A 21,878-nucleotide genomic window follows, 5' to 3' on the forward strand; every position below is an offset into this window, starting at 1 on the left:
AGAACCTTTTTAAGCGCATTGAGTTTTTACTCAGGTTGGTTCGACCACAGGGAATATCAAAGAGATTTCTGCCTCTTCTACTATGTGTTTGAGTTATCTTACTGTTAGCCAGCAAAAGTTCGATGAAGGGTTTATATTTTAATTGACTGTACTGAATATAGTATGCACACTAGTATGAGTGAATCTTATATATACTATTTAAGTTTAAAAGTTTAAAGAAGGGGATGGGGAAGCGTGCTGTCTGGCACTAGACTGGGAAATCAGTGGGACAGCCGCTTTAAGTTGAGGTGGTAATTGGCTTTAGGTGATTTGCTGCAGTGGATCCCAGGTGCAAATACAATAGGTGAGTCAGAGATAGATGTGAGAGAAGTACTGAATAGTGCTGTTTGATTCATAGTAACATACCTTAGAGTTGATGACTACTGCTTCTGAGATCTTTTGTAAACGTTTTGGATGTTCGTGTTGAATCTGAAGTTTCTGTTATGGTGTAGACCAAGAATTTTCTCTCATTTCTTCTTACAATGTGAGAATCGTTAATCACTATTTAGTTGGGCATTTGCAGCTGTGTGGCCACGGGCCACCATGGCCTGATGGTAGTAATCCGAGTTGATATCCTTATGAGAGTCTCATTTACAGTGTTATTGAGGGAATTTGGATTTGAATGAGAGATAACAAAGGTTGTGTCAACTGCAAAAAGTGCAGGTTGAAATACACTAGATGCACTGGAAATCACAAATATGTGAGGAAAAGGGGAAAGCTGAGAACACCTCTGATGACGTCTTTATGCTCCTGATGGAGACAATGGTATCTGCTGTAAAATGTAGGATTTTTAACTTCGCAGTGGCTTTGAGCTTTGGCCAGTAGCTAAGGTCAGTAAGTGACTCGGACGTACCTAGCACGGGCCAATATGCCTGCTGCAGTACGCCTTCCTTCTCATGTTCTTATGATCTCTGATACCATAACGATTTAGTTTAAGAGGGAGTATGTTTTCTCCTGTAATGAAAATTTGTCTAACCAGAATTATTATAGAGATGCAAATCTGTCTGAGGTATATGAATTAGCACATTGAATCTTCATTCTTTTCGGGAACTGCATAAATAGCCAGACATTCGTATAATTGTATCATTTGCAAATTTTGTCATGCCCTCAAACCAAACTAGTAGGGGTTAAATATTTTGTGGGACACCTGGAAAGAGCACAGTCACTCTTGAAGATTTTATATGAAAGTGTAATGTTAGAGGAATATAGTTGTTTATAGTGGTTGGTAGCTTCATGTACTGTGGAAACTTTTGTAGTCTTAAGTGTTGTTGAGAAAGTTTTAAACTCTAATGATTTATGAACATTGTCGCAACAGAAGTTTACAGCACATGATCTGCTTTTCCGAATATTAGTGGCAATAAATTGGCTAAGTTTTCTGACTTGATTGTCAGTGAATTTATTATCGAAGTAGGCTTAGTAGAATTAGCATAAAGAGAGTTTGAGAAATTGCCAGCAAAGTAGTTGCTAGCTTGGTCACTGAAACTTGGGATTTTGCTGACTAGGCTTGTTCAGGTAGTTGGGAAGAAATTATTTAGTACAGAGGCGGTTCAGCAGGCTACATGTGAAGTTCATTTGTTTTAGGTACTACAATAAATTTTGGTTTTTGGTCAACTTTCGAGAGCTCAGTATCTGGGACTTTTACAGGTCTTTTTCATATTCAATTTTATCTCATTAAATCTACTTGCATAATATCGCTATTTAGACTTATTAGATTCCAGCGTACTGATGTATAGATTTTAGGACGTCCTTTGGCTATTAATCCCGATATGTATTGTTTTCGTATTTATTTTTTGTTTTTGATGAACCTGAGTATGCTATTCCTTTATCTGGGTATCTTAGTCTCTTAGCTTTAATTTGAAATTTTCTGTTGCAGAGATTTTGTACTTTTTTTTTGTAGAAAATTGCTGACCCATGTCTCAGCAGACTGTGCAGGTTCATGGATTGGGAACTCCATGGTTAGGTCAATCCTTCCTTTTATAGAAAAAAGGAAAGAAAATAAAAAAAGAATTAAAAAAGTGGGGAACGTGGAGGAATAGCTCCTAGGAGGAATGAAAGGGCCGTAAATCTCCCACCGTGCCCCTGAGGACCTCAGCACTGCAAGTAGTGAAGATGCGGCATGGAGCCCGTGCCATACCCAACCCTTCATGCCAGTAAACCAGCAATCCAGGATAGCAACCTCACATCCGCCGAGCCACCTCGGTGGACAATAGAGAGGGCTGCCGGACACCCGCCACAAAGCATACCTCCTCTGGCCACCATTCCCCGGAATCCGAAAGATAGCCTCCGCAGATACACCCACCACCTAAAAGACACCCAAAGCCACCCCCTGGGAGACCGGGGAGGGATCGGGACATTCCCAGGTGATCCAAATTCCACGGCAAACTACATCACTGCCAAGGACCTCAATGGAATGGGATGGGCCACGGTACCCTTCCCCGTACCTAGGAGCTAGAGTGCTTGTGAGAAGAATCCCAAAGGCTAAAAATAGAAAGGGAATAAGGGAGGGATGGGGAGGAGGAGGAGGAAAGGGAAAAAAGGGAGGATGGAGAAAATGGGGTAGGGAAGGGGGATGGGGGAGGGTAATTAGGTTCGGTCTGAGGAAGGAGGACCAAAAGGTCTAATTCCTCGGACCAAGAGCCCTTTCACCGGGCCAAAGAGCCCCCCCTACCCTTGAAAAGGATACACGGTGAAGCCCACGGACAGGATGACTCCTGCACTAATCCGTGTGCTAACAGAAATGCTACCTCTGCTGAAGTAGCTTCTGTTTTTCAGGATTAGCTCTGTAGGGGGGAGAGTTTAATAGGCTTAGAGTTTCCAACATCTACATCATGATATCCAAGGGTACATATTTTTGGGACATCCAAAAATATGTCAGGGTAAGTTTGTAAGAGGGCAGTTAGACATATTGATTGATTTTAGAATGCCCCTACATTAAAGGGCTAGGGTCCCTGAGGAGGACAGAATTAAGAAGCTTAACTTGAATTTCTGGAATGGTGTGCAGGGAAGCAGGGTCGTCTACAGAGGCAGAGGACAGACTCATTACAGGGACTTTAGGTGGGTTATTAAATATTTGAATCTGATTTGTGTAGTAAATTTTATTTTTTGTGGGTTTATGAAGGGGAGCTACCACATAATTTACATCAGAGATTTTACTTATGATTTGCATTGGTCCCATGAATATAGCTTTTAAGGTGGGGCCAGGTAAAGGTTCCTGTACCAGCACCTTGTCTCCAGGATTGAAGGAGCGAAACTTGGACGGGCCACCTGCAACCTTGAAGAAAGATTGTACAGTGCTATGTAGGCGTCTTCTCCCATCCATCCTTCCTTGAACACTCGCAGAGGACCTCGTTCATTGTGCCTGAAGATTAGCTCAAATGGACTGTACCCTGTTGATTCCTGCACAGTTTCTCTCACTGCGAACAGCAACAGAGGAAGTGATTCTTCCCAGTCTGTAGGAAAATGCATGCAAAAGGTTTTCATCATGTTTATAACGTGTGATGAAATCTTTCCAAGGCGCCTTGGGACTGACCACCACCATCTGCACCGTAACTACCCCTTCAGTCACTGCTATAATCACCACTATTACCACCACCCTCTCTGCTATCATACCACCTACACTACTACTACTGCATTCATTATCACTACCATCACCATTATCACACTCTTCACCATTACTGATATCAACACCTCGACAACCAATACCTCCAATATGAAAATTACCACGACAATCACCACCACCATTCCTACAATAAACACCACCATCTGCTCTACCACCAAAATTACTACCATCATCACCACCACCACCACAACTACTACCTCCGCCATCACTACTATTAATTCCACAACCACCACGACCACCAAAATACGCATCCTCTCTCGAATATTAACACTAATCAGTAATTATTAGAATTTTCTGTCCAGCAACTTCATTAAAAAAACTAAAATCGCTCCTAAAACTTGGACTGGAAAAAAGGGAAGAGGTCGGGCCAGTGCTCCCTGGACTTGATGAAACATTTAGGTATTTTTTACCTACTTGAGGCGGCCTGGAAACTGCATCTAATGCGTTACTTCCTCCATCACTGAGGTGAAGTTGAGACCGAGGGGAAGGTAACCTCGAGGAAAGATGAGCAGATGAGTTTAATAAAAGTGGAGAAGAAAAGAAATAAGATATGAGAGATGGAAGAGACGTAATGATGTGAGGTAAAAGTCATGAAATATATGAAATGTCCAAAAACTAGTTTTCATCATTGATATTCATAGGGAATGTCTTTGAAATGAAGTGACATAATTAGTGGTATACTCTACTTGATGGTAGGATTTTTACGTTGGTTGGGAGATTAAGTTCTTCCTTGTCATGGGTGTGAGGGTTGAGCTATAGCTCTGGTAGAATGGGCAGGGAATATTGAGATCAAACTAAACACTCTCCTGTGCATTTGCGTGCTGGAATACGAAAATAAAATATTTAGTCATAATGAACGACTGTCGATGAATGAAGAGAGAGGTGGACGGGGGGCTCTAACCGTGATCTTGAGATTAACATGTCCAGTACTATACCACTGAGTTACGGGGCTTCTAATAGGAAAATTACACAGAAGGCACTCCTGTGTCCTGTGCTAGTGAGTAACTGTCCTTTCCTACAGCAACAGTGGTTTTTACGGTATATTTATCCTCAGCGTCCTCTAAGTAACAGTCTATTAACTCAGAGTTAGGACATCCAACTTTAAGATCTTCATCTTATTGGTCAGGAAAAGAGGTTACTAGCCCTCTACTACTGGTACCACGACACCATGACTAAGCGACTCTTCATCACAGGCTTTTTCCTATACGCTCTTCGTATCCAAAGCTGTGAATTTCTTGAAGAATGCTCTTCCTTAGAAAATATCTTTTCTAAACTTCACTATCCTTGTCACTTCATTATAGACTGCAGCCACCGTAAGTACATCTTCACATCACGTAGACATGACAGAGCCGAGAGAAGATACATACATAGTCCTCCCTAATAACTTTCTTTTTAAACACATTTCCAACATTCGCTCTATCACTAAATTCCAAGTAACCACCGTCCCCTCCCCTGCAATCATGAACATCACCAGTAAGGGGCACCACAAAGCCAAAACAACGGTAGGTGTGTGCTGGACTATGAATAAATATCCGGGGAGAAACAGAGAGACTTTCATACACACACATTTCTGAATACAAAGAAACTCTCAGAGCCACTTGATTAATTACAGTAGCTCACGACTCATTGTCAAAGAAGACTCTTCAAAACGTAGGATTCTTGAATCTTCTCTAATTAGTATATAAAGGCATAGAGTAGGGTGTGAGTTACACATAATGACCTGAAAAAATTGCATATTTAAGATGAGTTCAGGTAGACAATGAAGTCGTGTGATTCTTGTGTCGTTAAGTAGGTGGTGTTCTGCCTGGTTGAGTATCATGCATGCTAATGTTTTCGAAATTTTGTAGTTTCCAGTATTATGTTCTGTGGTGTGGGTGACGGCGATTACCGAAATTTTTAAGTCGTCTCTGTTGCTGGCGTTTCGATGTTCATTCCGAAAGACCGATAGATTTCTGTCCGTTTTCCATACATATTTTTTGTGACTATCCACAGGTGATGGTGTAGACGCCTGTTGTCGAAGTCAAAGGTGTGGGACTTCGTCTCATAGTGAGGTCCTTAATAAAGTATGTATTTACGGTGGAAATGTTTATGTTGTTTCTAGCAAGTGCCTGGCGGGTATCCTTGGCAACATCATTACAGAGAAGAGCTCTTAACCACTTAGAGAACAGTTCCGTGGGGGATTTGTTAAGAATAGCTTGTGCCTTGAGTCTACAGTCCCGGATGAAGAAAGATGGAAACTGAAGACGTGTGAAGACTTGTGTTATGTAGATGTATTCCTCTTCAAGGACAGAAAGGATGGAGATGCAAACAGCTCTCAAGAAGGCAGTAAGGACACCTCTTTTAGTCCTGGTGTTCTGGTGTGAATAGAAGTGTATCATATCGTCCTTGTTGGAAGGATTATCTATATACTTTGAAGAGAAGGTCGTCGCTACTGGCAGACAGGAGGACATCAAGGAAAAAAAGTTTGTTGTCTTTTTTCGAAATCCAGTGTAAACTTTACTGATAGCTCGACAGCACTGATCTTGTCGAGATGCTGGGTAGTGAAACGTATCTTAGCCAGGAAACGGTATAAGAACATAAGAACATAAGAATGTAGGAACACTGCAGAAGGCCTACTGGCCCATACGAGGCAGGTCCTTATCAAAACGACATCTACCTAAAGCTACTCAAGAAATAACTCCCGTACCCCTTGACACCAATCAAACTCAGCCCCTCCCACTCATATATTTGTCCAGGATGCTGAATTTCTCGGTCTCTCTCTTTTTCATGGAGTGGATGGCGAGCACAGCACTGAGTGAGCTGTCCATTGCCATCCTAAAACTTTGTTCATAGCAGTTGCCCATATAGTTTAAAGGTTACAATTAACACAGAGATCCACTAGACTGATGAAATACTTCGCTGTCACAGCTCTCACCAACATTCCTACTGATGTTGCAATAAATATTCTGAGAGAGTGGCTCACCTCCCATTACCTCTTTTTGTTTTCACCTGTCTAGTGGAAATCTGTGTTAATTTTAGTTAACCTCTTCAATATATATGTATGACATTCCGAATAGGTAAAGCTTGCGATTTTGGCTTAAATAGCAACGATCTGCTTGCCGAATAAGGCAAGTGAAAAATTGTCCTGCCGAATAGGTAAAACATGTCAATAAAAGATTGCAATTTTCTGCATTTGTCTTTATTCATCGTGTCAGTACTGTACACCAATTCCCTCTAACGCAAAGTAATCTTATACCCTAACTTCCACAGAGTCGAAACTGTCTTGTGAAATTCATGGGATTTAACAATATCTTCCTGATCCCCTATGAAGGACATTTATCAGCTTAACACTCTATTTCGACAATGATTCGTCACGACGAATATATTATGTGACCCACTTTCTGAACTTCACTTCAGTATTTTATCACTTGGTCTGTCTCCTCCATGCCTCCCGTGCCATATAGATAAAACTAGTGGCAGATCTTGGTAACTGCCTCCTCCATGCCTCCCGTGCCTTATAGATAAACTAGTGCCAGGTCTTTGTAACTGCCTCCTCCATGCCTCCCATGCCATAGAGATAAAACAAGTGCCAGGTCTTGGTAACTGCCTCCTCCATGCCTCCCATGCCTTATAGATAAACAAGTGCCAGGTCTTGGATTGTTATACGTAATGTTTTCTATTTGGAATTATATTCTGTAATACAACGTATTTCATCTCAGCAATTTTTGGCTTCAAAAATACTGAGTTGGCTTATGAGTTTATTAATAACAAAGATGTGTTAAATAGACTTAAGACATTTTCTCAATCGTGTCTTCAGTACTACACAAACGTTGTCGTAAGTTCCTCTCTCTACTATTTGTGTATTGTTCCAGTCACGCTATTGTGTTTTTTGGGTTCTTTACTATATAAACCCATTCAATATTTGCTTTTAGCTGCCAATCCTTATAATGAATAAACATTATACATTGTTAGACTCATTTTAATTCTAAATCTGTTGCAGATTAACCTTAATTGTAGCCCCATTATTAGGGAATGATCCCTTTATTCTAACATTCATAAAATAAAGACGATCATTGTATAAACTTTATTTACATTTGTAATGTATGTGTTTGGTCATTTTAGGCATTTGTATGAACAATACAAATTAAAAAATTTCTCATGCGGATTTTGGGAAAAACGAGAATAGTCAAAATTCTGAAGAATGTTGATTTTAGTATTAATTTGTAATATAAATAATAGTTTTATAAAAGACATTAAGTGGTGTGAAACTGGTTCATTTAAAAACAGATTTTGGAAAGCTCATATTAGATATTACTTTTTGAGTCAGTGCAACTTGAAATTGTTATAACAATTTGTGTTTTAAAAGATGTGGGCGATGATTTTTGGTCTCTGTTCCATATCTTAATAAATAAATAGAGTTTAAAATGTAGCCTAATCGGCGATTAGTTCCTAAATCAGACGCAACGACAGGGATACAAGACAGAAGTGAGTTAAAGACAGAAGTGAGTTAAAGACAGAAGTGAGTTAAAAAGCAGAGCTCCTCAGTAGTCAGTCCTCGGCTGTCATTGTCAGAAAACTCATTAATATTCTCGAATCGAGAAAATGCTTTCATGAATCGTAAAATTTAGGAATACCCTGAAATAAGGAAACATAATTTTTTCCTGAACATGTAAATATTTAAAGCGATAAACAGTGGTCGGAGACACAGAAGATGCATTTCAAAATCATACTTGATTGACTAGGTACTTACAGACACATGGATAGGCTAGCGAAGAGGTCAGAGAAGATTACTTTTTAAATTAGCGATAATAGTAATGTAATTTTAATATAAAATTATCAAACAGAGGAGCCCAATAATTTGAAACTAAGTCAAAACAGAAGAGCCAGGAAAATTTTGCAAATGTAGAGAAAATAAGACATGTCACCGTAACATTTGTCAGGTTTCATTTGAACGTTTATATTCGTTTAACATATACTCTTTCTCTCTCTCTTTGTCGTACAAGTAAACACAGGTGACCTATATGTGTTATGTTTGACTTGTAGGTTGTGTTGTGGTGAAGGATGGCGACTTCACAATTCAGGTTGACTCTGGCCTTGATCAACCAGTTGCTGCTGACTGCCACACCTCGTCTGCTGCTCTTCCTCCTCGGTGAGTAGTTATTATACTCTGTAGCCTCGCATTTTCTTGATCACTTCTTGTTTTCTTAGGGTGTATATGGAGATTCTATTGTTCAGTCTCCAATGAAATGCATTTTACATGTATATGTATTTTATATGTAGTCAATGAATGGCTTGTTGACATAAAGTCTATCCACAACAAGAGTGTCATTATGACTGAAGGTTCACCACTAATCAAGAACACTTTTATCTTAAAAACAGGGATATTTTGTCTTCACTTTCTCTTCTTTATAGCATGGTAATCGGGACTGTAGTTTCATTTTATGACGTGTGCCCTCCTAAGGATCATTGATGGTAGTTATTGTTGTTCCATGTTTGATGTCGATTGTTTCAAAAGGTTGTACTTATTTTTGGTGGTTAAATGGATCCTGGTAGCAGAGGCTTCCTCTAATACAACGATTTGTTCGAGGCTAAGCTTTATCAAGTACTCCGGAATCTGCTTAGAATCTGAGAAAGACATGTTATACATAAGGTCCCTCTTCTCTCTCACATAAACACCAACGCTACTCTGAGCTATGCTTAAAATACACCAACCTTGACGACATAACTCAGATAGGGCTCAGTAAGGAACAGCCTGGCGAGTTCTTCCCAGCTACCACAAACACACATGATCGCACAGTTCAATATGCGTTCTTTCAACATCAATAGATACATCCTGGCATTTTGACTACACTACTTGCCATCACCTGCTGATCCATGAAATAACGTATCCATGATATATTCTTCTCCCTTCGTGGTCTCAGCTGATTCATTTACAGTATAAACACACTCCCAAACACAAACCTTGGCATCCATAACCTCACACTCCTCATTAGTCACCCTTTCAAATATTTTTATATGGGACGTTAACGGTATCCGTCCGTAGCTCTTTGTTATTGCTTTACTTGCTCCCTTGTGGAGTGGGGCTATGTCTGGGGGCTATACTGCATATATACCATGCATATTGCTCTATAGTGAAAATGGTGAAAAAAGTCGCAGCGAAACGTCAACATAAGCTTCTCTTTCCTATGTACGAGTTATTTGCGTATTGTGTAAAAACATTACTCAATCATTTTTAAATTTTAAATACACAATGCTGTCAACGTATTTGATATTTGAGGGAGAACACTGGGTTTTGTTCACGAATAATCACTACTTACACTATACACAACCCACACATAGGAGACTGAAAGTTATGATGACGTTTGGATCCGACTTGTACCATTAAATAGTCACACAGAAGCGCGAAGGGGAGGAAGCTAGTATATACACGAGAGGGGGTGGGGCAGAAGAACAAGAGGAGGTAGAGGGAATGGTAGAAGTAGTGGTAGATGTAGTGGTGGAAGCAGTAGTAGTAACAGTAAAGACAAAAGTGGCAGAGGCTGTAATAAGAAGGGAGTAGTGGTAATGACACAAGGTTCAGAGGATGGAGTGAGAAGCAACAGAAAGAGCAACAGTAGTAGAGATAATCTGTGTATACTTCCAGTCACAGTATTATGGGTTTTTTTATTATTTTTATGCATTATTTAATTATTTATAGAGATGCACATATCCCAGGTGTATTGAATTATTTTTAATTAAGTTGTTTATGTTTAATGTTTTCGCCTTCCTGAACTAGTTATGATGGCTTATTAAATTCTCAGGCTCACCTTTGGTGGTAAAAACTTATTTCGGAATCACTTTTATTAAGCCCCTGATAGAGGTTTTTCATTGTGATTCGTATTATGGAATCCACTGCAGTGATACCGGAATTAATACTTAATAACTGGGATTCTGGTATGCAAAACCAGGGTGTCAGTGATCTTCTCAAGTAATAAAACAAATGCAATGCCTGTTCCTATGAAATATACCATAAAAACATCGAATAATTAGACATCCTTTAGTCTCAAGCATGTAAGAGAGTTGCAAGACACCTCGGTTAGCATTACAACCGTAGGTACTCTTCAAGACACCTCGGTCAGCATTACAACCACATGCACTCTGCAAGACACCTCGGTCAGCATTACAACCGTAGGTACTCTGAAAGACACCTTGGTCAGCATTACAACCATAGGTACTCTGCAAGACACCTCGGTCAGCATTGCAACCATAGGTACTCTGCAAGACACCTCGGTCACCATTGCAACCATAGGTACTCTGCAAGACACCTCGGTCAGCATTGCAACCATATGCACTCTGCAAGACACTTCGGTCAGCATTACAACCATAGGTATTCTGCACATTCTGTATAAGGAATTATTAAAGAGTTTCTATTTCCTGAGACAGAAAGAACTACTGATCTCACTCTGACTAGTTCACAGAGATAATCGGAATCCTTGCCAAACGATCCAACTGAAAACGGTCAAACCCGAGCAATTCTCTCTCACTCCCTACTGTCCACAGACTTGTTGAGACAATTCACTAAATTACATATTCATAGTCTCTGCACTTGGCGTCTCCTGGGAGTCAGGAGTATATTGTGTCTTCTCTCAGAACAGATCTCTCTCAGAATCCTGCTGTTTCTCAGAGGCCAGACACTAGGCATCGTTTTAAAGGATCCTCCAGGTTTAAAATTTCTTGCCAAATTTTTTATACCTCATTTGTCTAGTCCTTCCTCCGAGTAATAGTGTAACTAGATGGGGAGGTTATTAAAGCTTCTGTTAGAGTGTATAAGTGCTCAAGAAATACTAAATGGGAAGGAATGGGAACGCGATGAAATAATGTTTAAAAGATCCTAGTATAGCTCTCAACAACACTCTACAACTTTAAAGTTTTATGGAATATTCTCCAAATACACATTTCGAAGAGTTTCAGAATCAAATACGTGACTGTTACGACTTGTGACTGCGTAACGTAAATAAAAGTCTTGGCTTCTAAAGGAGCCAGGACTTTTACTTACATTAGTCTAAGGGCATTTATATTATTTAAAACAGAAAGAGAAACCACTCTAGGGCCAGCTTGTACCTTCACATTAAGTGTGGAGACAATATTAAATTTATTATAAGGAAGGACACAAAAACTCATACAAAAATATAATATATTAATAATAAAGTAAAATATACAACCTACACTCTACTTTATATACAACATCACCTTTACTCACTCTCATTAGGTCACTTGCACACTGCTGCTAGTCAGTAAAACAAAATATATAAACATTTACAAACAGGGAGGCTCCATGACACACCCCTCCTTTTGCCGGTCTGTCTACCAACAGGCAAAAACTCCATACGAGTACTCTCTTAAAACTTAAACAGGCCTCTGCACACTAGTACCTTACAGGTAAACATGAGAGCACTTACAACAATAAAATAATCTAGGGTGTAAACTTATCAAAAAAACACTATCCCTACAAAAACCAAACTGTGAGGTCTTAGGACATCTTGCTCCAGGTGCTGCGCTCCCCATACTACCACACACACACACCTCACTGTCCTCTCCTGGCCAATCTGACTGACCAGGGATAATACGCATCCGGTTTCGAAACTAATCCCGAAAATTGATATTATATGTGGAGCGTTTTTTATACAATATTCTTTACAATGCACTGTATAATACGAACCAACTGTGAAGGGTATGATAGGGGGGTGGGCACACGTTATGATAAACGGCTCAGTTCAACCCCCCAATCACAGGGAAGCCCACCAAAGTTATGAGACAATGTCTGTGACTCGTGAAGCAACATTTGCAAACTTACCTAAAGTTTAGTCGCTCACAGTTCTCAATGTGTCTCTTGCTTGCAAACCTGTTATTCTGTACATAGTATATATACATTGTATATATACTTGATTTCGTATTTAACGAAGGAAATATATTAAGAACTCACTCTTTGCTGCCTTTTGCTCATTCCCATCTTAGTTATTATGACGACAAAGATACGAGCAGGTGTACATGCTACAATAATACTCCTGTGTTTGTAATATTGACTTAAGCTGGACTAAGGACCAGTGAGCTGACTTGTTGGGCACTGAATAAACTGGAAAAAGTCAGAACTGAACAGCATCATTATCATATGAGAAGTACATGTGGTCACACACAAGTTGAGACAAATTAGGCTCATAAAAACATGTGGTAACTCCTCCACTTTTATTTACCCAGAGCTCACACCTGTAGATTATCCAGCTCGTTGTGGTGATCTCCTGACATAGTGCCTCTACCTCTGTTTCGTCAATATATATAATTTTTTCCTATTTGTTGTGCTTATTTCATCGGTCACACACTGATTTTCATTGTATCTTCCTTGGGGGACACATGTTGCAACACCACATATACCATACTAGGTCTGCTGCCTCCGTCTTCCACCACTAACGTCACTTCCAAGTTCTCTTTCTAAACTGGGGCTCTCACCTACTTTTCTGACTTAGGACGCTAGTAATTCACATCAGTTGGTTGTCCGTTCTGTCTACTGGGAGGTGCTGTTGGTTGTTCCCAGCTGGAGGATCCCAAATACTAATTGTGTGAACGGAAGGTTCCATCTGTGAGATTGAGAGAAGAATCCCAGTTACACATCTGATAGTTGCCTTTTGGTCGGTTCCCTCCGTGCTAGTCCTGGTGGGAAGATCCCTCGGCACCTGATGTTGCATGAAACATTACTGGGAAGGTGAGTGTGGGAGAAACACCGGCGGGGAAGGGTGGATGAAGTGAAGCAAGGGTGTATGGGGTCAGGGATAAGAGTGGTGCTAATGACCGTAGTTTCTCGAGAATGGGAGAAAGTTGTCTTCAGACTCACCTACAGTTCCACAGAGAAATTTTCTGTTCCAAGAGCAGTGAGAAGGGATCCTGGTATCTTCAGCTGACGGGGTGAAATTGGTGGAGCACTTGATGGAAACTCCCCTGGACAGGCCAGCCGCGGTCTTGAGGAGTGGGAGAGAAGACATGGGAGAGGAAGTGAGGGAAGCATCCTTATGGTGCAAGTTAGCTTTCATATCATGTTAGTTAATATTTAACTAAATCTAAGTTTTGCTGACATAATGAAGTTTTTAAAGAAAATTGTTTCCGGAAAATTGCTAAAAAATAAAAAAAATCATATTAAAGGGTATTTTGCCCACCAGAGTGTCGAGTAAGCTCGTATTTTTCTTGTGTATCCTTGCCTCTTGGGCGGGTTCATCTTCAATTCTGAATGGCTGAAACTTGGTTTCAAGACGTAGATCTAATTATTCTCCATATCACCACATTAATTATTCAGTTCTCTTTATATGTCATCATTAAAATATTAAATTTGCCGTTAACAGTTAAAAAATCGTACAGTATTGAAAATTTCTCAGAAATGTTTAAGTTTTTGGAATTTTATTGGAAGACAATTTTTTTCTCACTTCTTTCTTTAACCAGACATACACAATGGTGACCAGACGTCTCAGACACTCACTAGGCGTAGGTATCATTGCCTGCAGTATTGTATGATTCTCAAACACATATTGCGCCACTTAGATTGATTGACCCCGTCCCTGTTAAACACAATACTTATGAAATTCACAATATTCATAGTGATGTTTGTCCTGTGGTTCTATTGGCATTGTTCTCGCCTCACACACTGAGTGTCCATGTTTCAATCCCCGGCATGGATTGAAACATTGGGCATGTTTCCTTACACCTATTGTCTCTGTTCACCTAAGAATAACTAGGTACTAGGGTGTTACTCGCCTTACACCTGTCATGCGTGTTCACCTAGCAATAAGTAGGTACCTGGGTGTTAATCGATTGGTGTGGGTCGCATCTCGACAAGACTGACGAATTCGGATTGAAAAGACAGACAGTCCTCGGTGACACTGACTTTTTTGGGATATCTTGAGAGACCAACCCTCGTCAGGGTTAAATTCCCAACAAATCTAATCTTATGTTAAGGCATGGACGAACCTCCTACACTCCCAACCAGCCATCACGGCTGAGACACACACTTCATCCATCATATCTGTTGAATATCACCTCAGCAATTTCACCCTCTGTTTCACTATCCTCACTTACACAACTCACTGCACTATCGTTCATTCAGAAGCAACGGTCTATGCAGAAAATGTCACCGGAGGATACGAGCGGTGAAAACTGATGAAAATGAAGCTAAACACTTGTAACCTAGCGAAATATATGGAGCATCCATCTTGGCAGCCAATGAACATGCTCTCTCTCTCTCTCTCTCTCTCTCTCTTCCTCTTCCCGAATATATATATATATATATATATATATATATATATATATATATATATATATATATATATATATATATATATATATATATATGTGTGTATATATATATATATATATATATATATATATATATATATATATATATATATATATATATATATATATATATATATATACATGTGTGTGTGTGTGTGTGTACTCACGTAATTCACTTAATTGTGCTTGCAGGGGGTCGAGACTCAGCTCCTGGCCCCGCCGCTTCACTGACCACTACTGGTTCCTCCCTATCCCTGCTCCATGAGCTTCATCATACCTCGTCTTATGGTTCCTGCCTCCACTACATCACTTGCCAGACTATTCCACTTCCTAACAGCTCTGTGGTTGAAGAAATACTTCTTAACATCCCTTTGGCTCATCTGAGTCTTCAACTTCCAATGTGACCCCTTGTTTCTGAGTCCCATCTCTGGAATATCCTGTCTCTGTCCACCTTATCTATTCCACTCAATATTTTGCATGTCGTTATCATGTCTCCCCTGACCCTCCTGTCCTCCAGTGTCGTCAGACCATTTTCCCTTAACCTTTCTTCGTAGGACATTCCCCTTGGCTCTTGAACCAGCCTTGTTGCAAACCTTTGCACTTTTCTAATTTTTTGACGTGTTTGACCAGGTGTGGGTTCGAAACTGGTACTGCGTACTCCGGTATGGGCCTGACGTAAACAGTGTATAGAATCTTGAACGATTCCTTACTGAGGTATCAGAACGCTATTCTCAGGTTTGCCAGGCGCCCATATGCCGCAGCAGTTATCTGGTTGATGTGTGCTTCCGGCGACGTGCTCGGTGTTTTACTCACCCCCAGATCTTTCTCCTTGAGTGAGGTTTGCAGTCTTTGGCCACGTAGCCTATACTCTGCCTGCAGTTTTCCTTGCCCTTCCCCGATCTTCATGACTTTGCATTTGGCAGAGTTGAATTCTAGGAGCCAGTTGCTGGACACACTTCCAGCCTGTCCAGGTCTCTTTGTAGACCTGTCTGATGTATGTGTGTGTGTGTGTGTGTGTGTGTGTGTGTGTGTGTGTGTGTGTGTGTGTGTGTGTGTGTGTGTGTGTGTGTGTGTGCGTGCGTGTGTTTCGTACCATGTAGGTAAAACTGGTCAATTAGCAAGAACTCATTTAAAATTAAGTACTTTCTAAAAATTTCTCTTGTAAGTTTAAATGTATATTTTTTTCATTTATGTTAATGTAAAAATTAATAATTTTGTTCCAAAGAACCTTAAAAAAACCTTAGCTAACCTTATTATAACAAGCGCAATTTAATTTAGCCTAATCCAACTAAAAATATTTTAGATAAGTTTACAGTAATTTAATAAACAAATAAACGCAAAGAAATATATTTTCTCGTTAGGTTCAGGATGATTTTTGCACTTCTTGCCGAATAGGGCAAGCGAAGATTTATGTAAGCAATAATTTCGCAAAAAATATTCTGAATCCAACGAGAAAAATGTATTTCATTGTGTGTGTTTATTATTAAATTATTGTAAACTTATATAAAATATATTTAGATGAATTAGGCTAAATTAAATTGTGCTGGTTATAATAAGGATAGGTAAGTTTTCTAAGGATCTTTTGGTACAAAATCATTAATTTTTATATGAACATAAATGAAAAAAATATATATTATTAAACGTATAAATGAAAATTTTAAAAAGGACTTAATTTTAAACGAGTTCTTGCTAATTGACCAGTTTTATATATTCGGCACGACATATATGTACATCGTCGAGCCTAAAAATTCGCACTTGCCAAATTGGCCGAACTCCCTTAAAAATTGGATCTTTCTTTAATTTTCACTCTCAGATTAATAAATATATTTTTTCCCTCAAGGTGTAAAAAAATGTTTTTGAAAGATACCAGTCTTAGAAACCTAGCCTAACCTGATGTATTTTTCTTTATGTTAGCCGAATTGTACAAAATATGTCGTAGGTCAGTTTAGTTTTATTTATTATATAGGAAAACAAATGATACTGCAAAAATTTTCTTTATCTTCAGATTGATTTTCGAAAGTCAATGGTTTAAATACAATCTGCCAGTTAGGTTTCTGCGGCTTTTTTTTCACGGTAATTCCCTACTGACTTGATAGAGCTCATTTTGTGATCAATATACTTTGGTTATTTATGTTATCTGCGTCTTATAAGCATATTTTACACCATATTTCGTTATTTATTTTTAAGTTTCATCTCTCGCGCCTTCTTTTCGTAGTTCCAATGAACATCCTTTCCTTTTAGTTTCTTCTCCATCTCAGCCTATTCCTTCTTTCACTCCCTCTTCCACTTTCCTCACTATAAAATACGGTTGGGCAAACTTCTCAAAACAGATTGACTTTGCTTAAAAGATCAAAGACTTTTCTCCTCAGGACAGAGGTTGGTCGTGGCGTCTGCCGTTGATAGTTTTTCCCTGGGCGGTGAGTGGGGGGTAGAGGTAGCATCTGCTGTTGATAGTTTTTCCCTGGGCAGAGAGTGAAGGGTGAAGGTTGTGCTTGCAGTTGATAGCTTCCATCACGGCAAAAGGGAGAAAAGTTTACCTTGGGTATGGTGCTGATAGTTTTTCTCTGAGAGGGATCAGTGGTAGCTTGTGCACCCAAATGGTGCTGAAAGGTTTTCTCTGGGTGGAGGACAAAGTGTGTGGTGGTGTTAGGTAGCTAATACCATCCTTGAGTGACTGCAGGACAGCGTATGGTGTTGCTGTAAGGGTGTTGTTACCTTCCTTCAATGGATGGAGATTGAATGAAAAAATCTGTATCCTCTTCTGACTGCATGGATGGTTATAGTGATATCAAGAGTCACAATTTTCATCAGAGTAGATTTTTTGAGGGTGATGGTGATAACCATAGGGGCAAAAGTTATTGGTTTCTTGTGTAAGTGTTCACATTTTTAATAAGCTATTTTTTTTTTAGAAAACGAAAACGTGATTGCAATTGACGTGATAATGTATTTAAAGTAATAGTTATGTTGCATACGAATGATCACCATCCACCTGAGGTTTTACATGTACTCACCTGTGTCTCCTTGCTTCATTACTGGCAGTATACATACATATAAAAGTTAGAGTGAATATTTATTGATGTATTGTAATGAACACATACTGAGATATGAACAATAGCAATAAACATACATTGTGTGCACTTGTACATCAAGCAATTACATGCAAGTACATATATATATATATATATATATATATATATATATATATATATATATATATATATATATATATATATATATATATATATATATATATATATATATATATATATATATATATATATATATATATATATATATATATATATATATACCTTGCATATACGGCCTGACATTATCCGAACCTCGCCAGTATCCGAAAAGGCTCTGGGAAAGAGCAAAATTCTAAAATTATTACCGAAACATCCGGACAGACGTTCGGATGTTTCGGTAATAATAATGTAAGTGTTCTTCTCCTCATCCTAGCATTATTACACCTGTGTTTTATCTTAGCTACCTTGTGTATGACACCAAAAAGCGCCAGGAATGTGCTTACTCTAGAAAACCAAAGAAGCAAATATTGTCGCACGTGGATGCAGGTTGGTGTTAGGCTGGAGGAAAAAACTACAGAAGACGACGTGCAGGACTGGCTGAGTGTGACGAAGACGACCCTGGTGTGCGTTCTGTGTCTTGTGGAAAAGAGTTTTTCACCGTAGCTGCCTCAGACTTTACTCTATTTACTATTACTCTTTTTGTTCTATTTGTCAGGAACTTACCAACTTTTCCTGTTATTCCTTTATCACGCATTTTGTGCGTTACTACAACATGGTCACACTTGTCGAAAGCTTTCGTAAAGTGTGTGTATGTACATATGCATTTTGTTTATCTACTTAAGCATCCAGGACCTTGTCATAGTAGTCCAGTAGCTGGGACAGGTAGGAGCGACCTGCTCTTAACTTATGTTGCCCTGGGATGTGTAGTTGATGGGTATCTAGGTGGTTGGCAATCTTGCTTCTTAGAACCCTTTCAAAGAATCGTATGATATGGGATGTTAAAGCTGTTGCCCTGTAGGGCTTTGCAATTGCTTTACTGCCACCTTTGTAGAGTGGAGCTATGTATGTTGTTTTTAGTGAGTGTGGGATGTGCCCTGTGTCCATGCTCTATAGAGTGCTAAAGACACGCGACAGGGGCTTCTTGCAGTTCTTGACGACCATGGAGTTCCATGAGTCTTGACCTGGGGCAAAGTGCATGGGCATGTCATTTATTGCCTTTTCAAAGTCTTGTGGTGTTAGCGTAATTTATTATTAACACATCGACCGTTTCCCACCAAGGCAGGGCGGCTCGAAGAAGAAAAACTTTCACCATCCACTCCATCACTGTCTTGCAGAAGCACGCTTACACTACAGTTATAAAATTGCAACATTAACACCCCTCCTTCAGAGTGCAGACACTGTACTTTCCATCTCCAGGACTCAAGTCCGGCCTGCTGGTTTCCCTGAATACCTTCATGATACCTTGCTTACACTCCAACAGCACGTCAAGTCCTAAAACCATTTTGAGATGACCAAATTTTGGGTCTCGTTCATACAGAATTCATTTGGATTGTCGCAGCGGTTTGCTGAACATTGAGTCATATTGGGACTTTAGTATCTCACTCATTTCTTGGCTGTCATTTGTGTATGTCCCATCACCCCTAAGAAGGGGCCCAGTACTGGATGTTGTTTTTCCCTTAGATTTGGCGTAAGAGAAGTATTTTTATTTTTTTTACAGTTTCCTTCATGGCTTTTAGTTCTGCGGTTCTTGTATCCTGTAAGTTTCCTTCAGCTTAAGATCAATATTTGCAATTTCATTGACTAGGGCCTCCCTTCGTATTTCAGATATATTGGCCCCTCTCAGCAGCTCTATGACTCTTTGCCTTCGTCTGTATAGGGAGCGTCTCTCTCTTTTTAGTTTATAACTTCTCTTTATTTTTCTTAATTGAATGTGCTTTAAGCAGATTTCAAGAACCACAGAGTTTATTTTTTCAAGGTTCGGATCTGTGTTGTTTAGGATATTTGTAAATGGTCCAAGTCGGACTGAAACGTCGTCGTAAGCTTCTCTCTTTTATGTGCGGGTTATTTGTGTATCGTTCCAGTCACGGTATTGTGCCTTTTTTGTTATTTAGTCATTTAGGACATGGTTGACTTGTTTCCATTTCATGTTTTAGTAATTCAAATTGAATTTTGTGAAGACACCCTCATGACTGATCACATATTGCTCGAGACAAAATAACGACCGTAACTGGAAACCATCAGCAGATCCTAAGCAAAAGGTATAAAACTCCCTTAATTCTGAATCTAAGTTCAGCATAACCAAATCTCCGATTCTGACAGTGTGTAGCTGCCACAACAAAGGAGGACAAAAACTTTAGTTTGGAACCAGAGTTGAACAGAGTATCTCCACGACACACAACCTCTGCAAAATGTCAAAAATCACCAAGTCTGAACAATGCTCTGTGAACAAAGTTTCTAGAAATATGTTTCGGGTCTCCAACGAAAACCTGCTCTACAAAAAGCGTAAATCACGAAGAGCAACCAAAAAAGACGAGTTTGAGATGCTTCTCGTGGGAGAACCAGATAGAGAGAGGTGCTTCTCGAGCAAGAAGAAGCTCTAGGAGAAGGTTGAGGTATGGACTGGAGCTCCAATGTCAGCTGTGATCACGTGACTAGCCTGTGATAGTTTGCTGCAGTTTGCAAGTACAAACAACCAACCAAAACTCTCCAGCAGCGAGCACAGTGAGCTAATATAATAAGTCAAGTAATATAAAGCAAGAAATTTTCATTTTAGATATTAATGAAAATATCTTCAATATAAAATTATATGAAAAGGTAATGTATACAGAATATATATTGTGTCCCTCTCAGGGAGCACAACAAAGGTCCTTCCATTTAAATATAGCAACATATATATCATCTATATGATGGCTAATTTACCTTCCTGCAGTGAAATTTTCCAAAGTGGATAACATAATTCATGTTTAATACCCAAGGTGTTATCCCATCTCGTTCTACAGCTTTCTTGTAATCAGTGTTTAGTAACAGTTTACTTCCTCTTAGTTATTTCAGTATTCTTTACTCCAGCTGTCTCTCAGGGAATGAAGTCTCCTATATAAAAAGCCTCTACTTTGTGAATATACTCTTGAACTTTCTGTTCAGTATCTCACTTATTCCCTCCTCTACTTCAGTGAATTTGCTGTTATCATTTATTCTTCGTATTTGTTTTTAACATTCAGTTTCCTTTTTACGAACTTAAATAAAAGGTTGGTTTCTACCTTGTTCTTGTTTATTTCCTTTTCAAAAATTCCTTCTTCCTTCCATCTTCCATTCGTAGGTTCACTTCTGTTTCCGAGTCTTTGATAAGATTCTTGATAACCCGCTTCTTACATTGATTCCTTGGCTTTGTTATAGCTCTCTAACACCTTCCACTAAACAATAATTTCATACTATCTTATATTTCTCTTCAGAGAAAGCAGTTTATCTCTCATTTGATATACATTACAGAGCACTTGGTACAGATAATTTATATCTATCGTTTGTACGCTTCTAGTTAATTTCTCTAAAACACTGTTTAAAAGATTTGTAATTCCGTTACTTATAATCCAGTCATTTCTATTAATGAATTTCTTTTTTTTTATTTGATCAGTCGTATTAAACTGCATTATATTATTTCCAGTGGAACATGATGACATTTTCCAAGTGGAATATTCTTCTGTTGTTCGAGATAAACACAAAATCTAATTTAAGGGAGTGTTGCTGCCTCTCATTCTTCTCGCTTCATTTAAGTGTTGATAAGTAACTTTAGTGACCATTAATTTGCAGTTGCAGCCTCATAGCTCGATTTATTTTTTATAAATAAAATTTCCAAGTACTATAAAAATTCTCTGATCACATTCACTTTACATCAATAGTTCCAT

At 39.0% G+C, this 21,878-nt stretch overlaps 1 protein-coding gene across 1 annotated transcript in view; it reads left to right on the forward strand.

Annotated features, from left to right (window-relative positions):
• The window catches only part of LOC138852968 (cell adhesion molecule Dscam1-like), a 454,532-nt gene that overhangs the window by 125,943 nt on the left and 306,711 nt on the right, over positions 1 to 21,878 (forward strand). The window contains exon 2 of the mRNA XM_070086852.1: positions 8,681 to 8,786. Coding sequence (XP_069942953.1) covers positions 8,699 to 8,786 — 88 coding nt within the window. The 5' untranslated portion in view covers positions 8,681 to 8,698. The remainder of the gene's footprint in view (positions 1 to 8,680; positions 8,787 to 21,878) is intronic.

The sequence above is a fragment of the Cherax quadricarinatus genome, chromosome 19, assembly GCF_038502225.1.
Source record: "Cherax quadricarinatus isolate ZL_2023a chromosome 19, ASM3850222v1, whole genome shotgun sequence".
NCBI lineage: Eukaryota > Metazoa > Arthropoda > Malacostraca > Decapoda > Parastacidae > Cherax > Cherax quadricarinatus.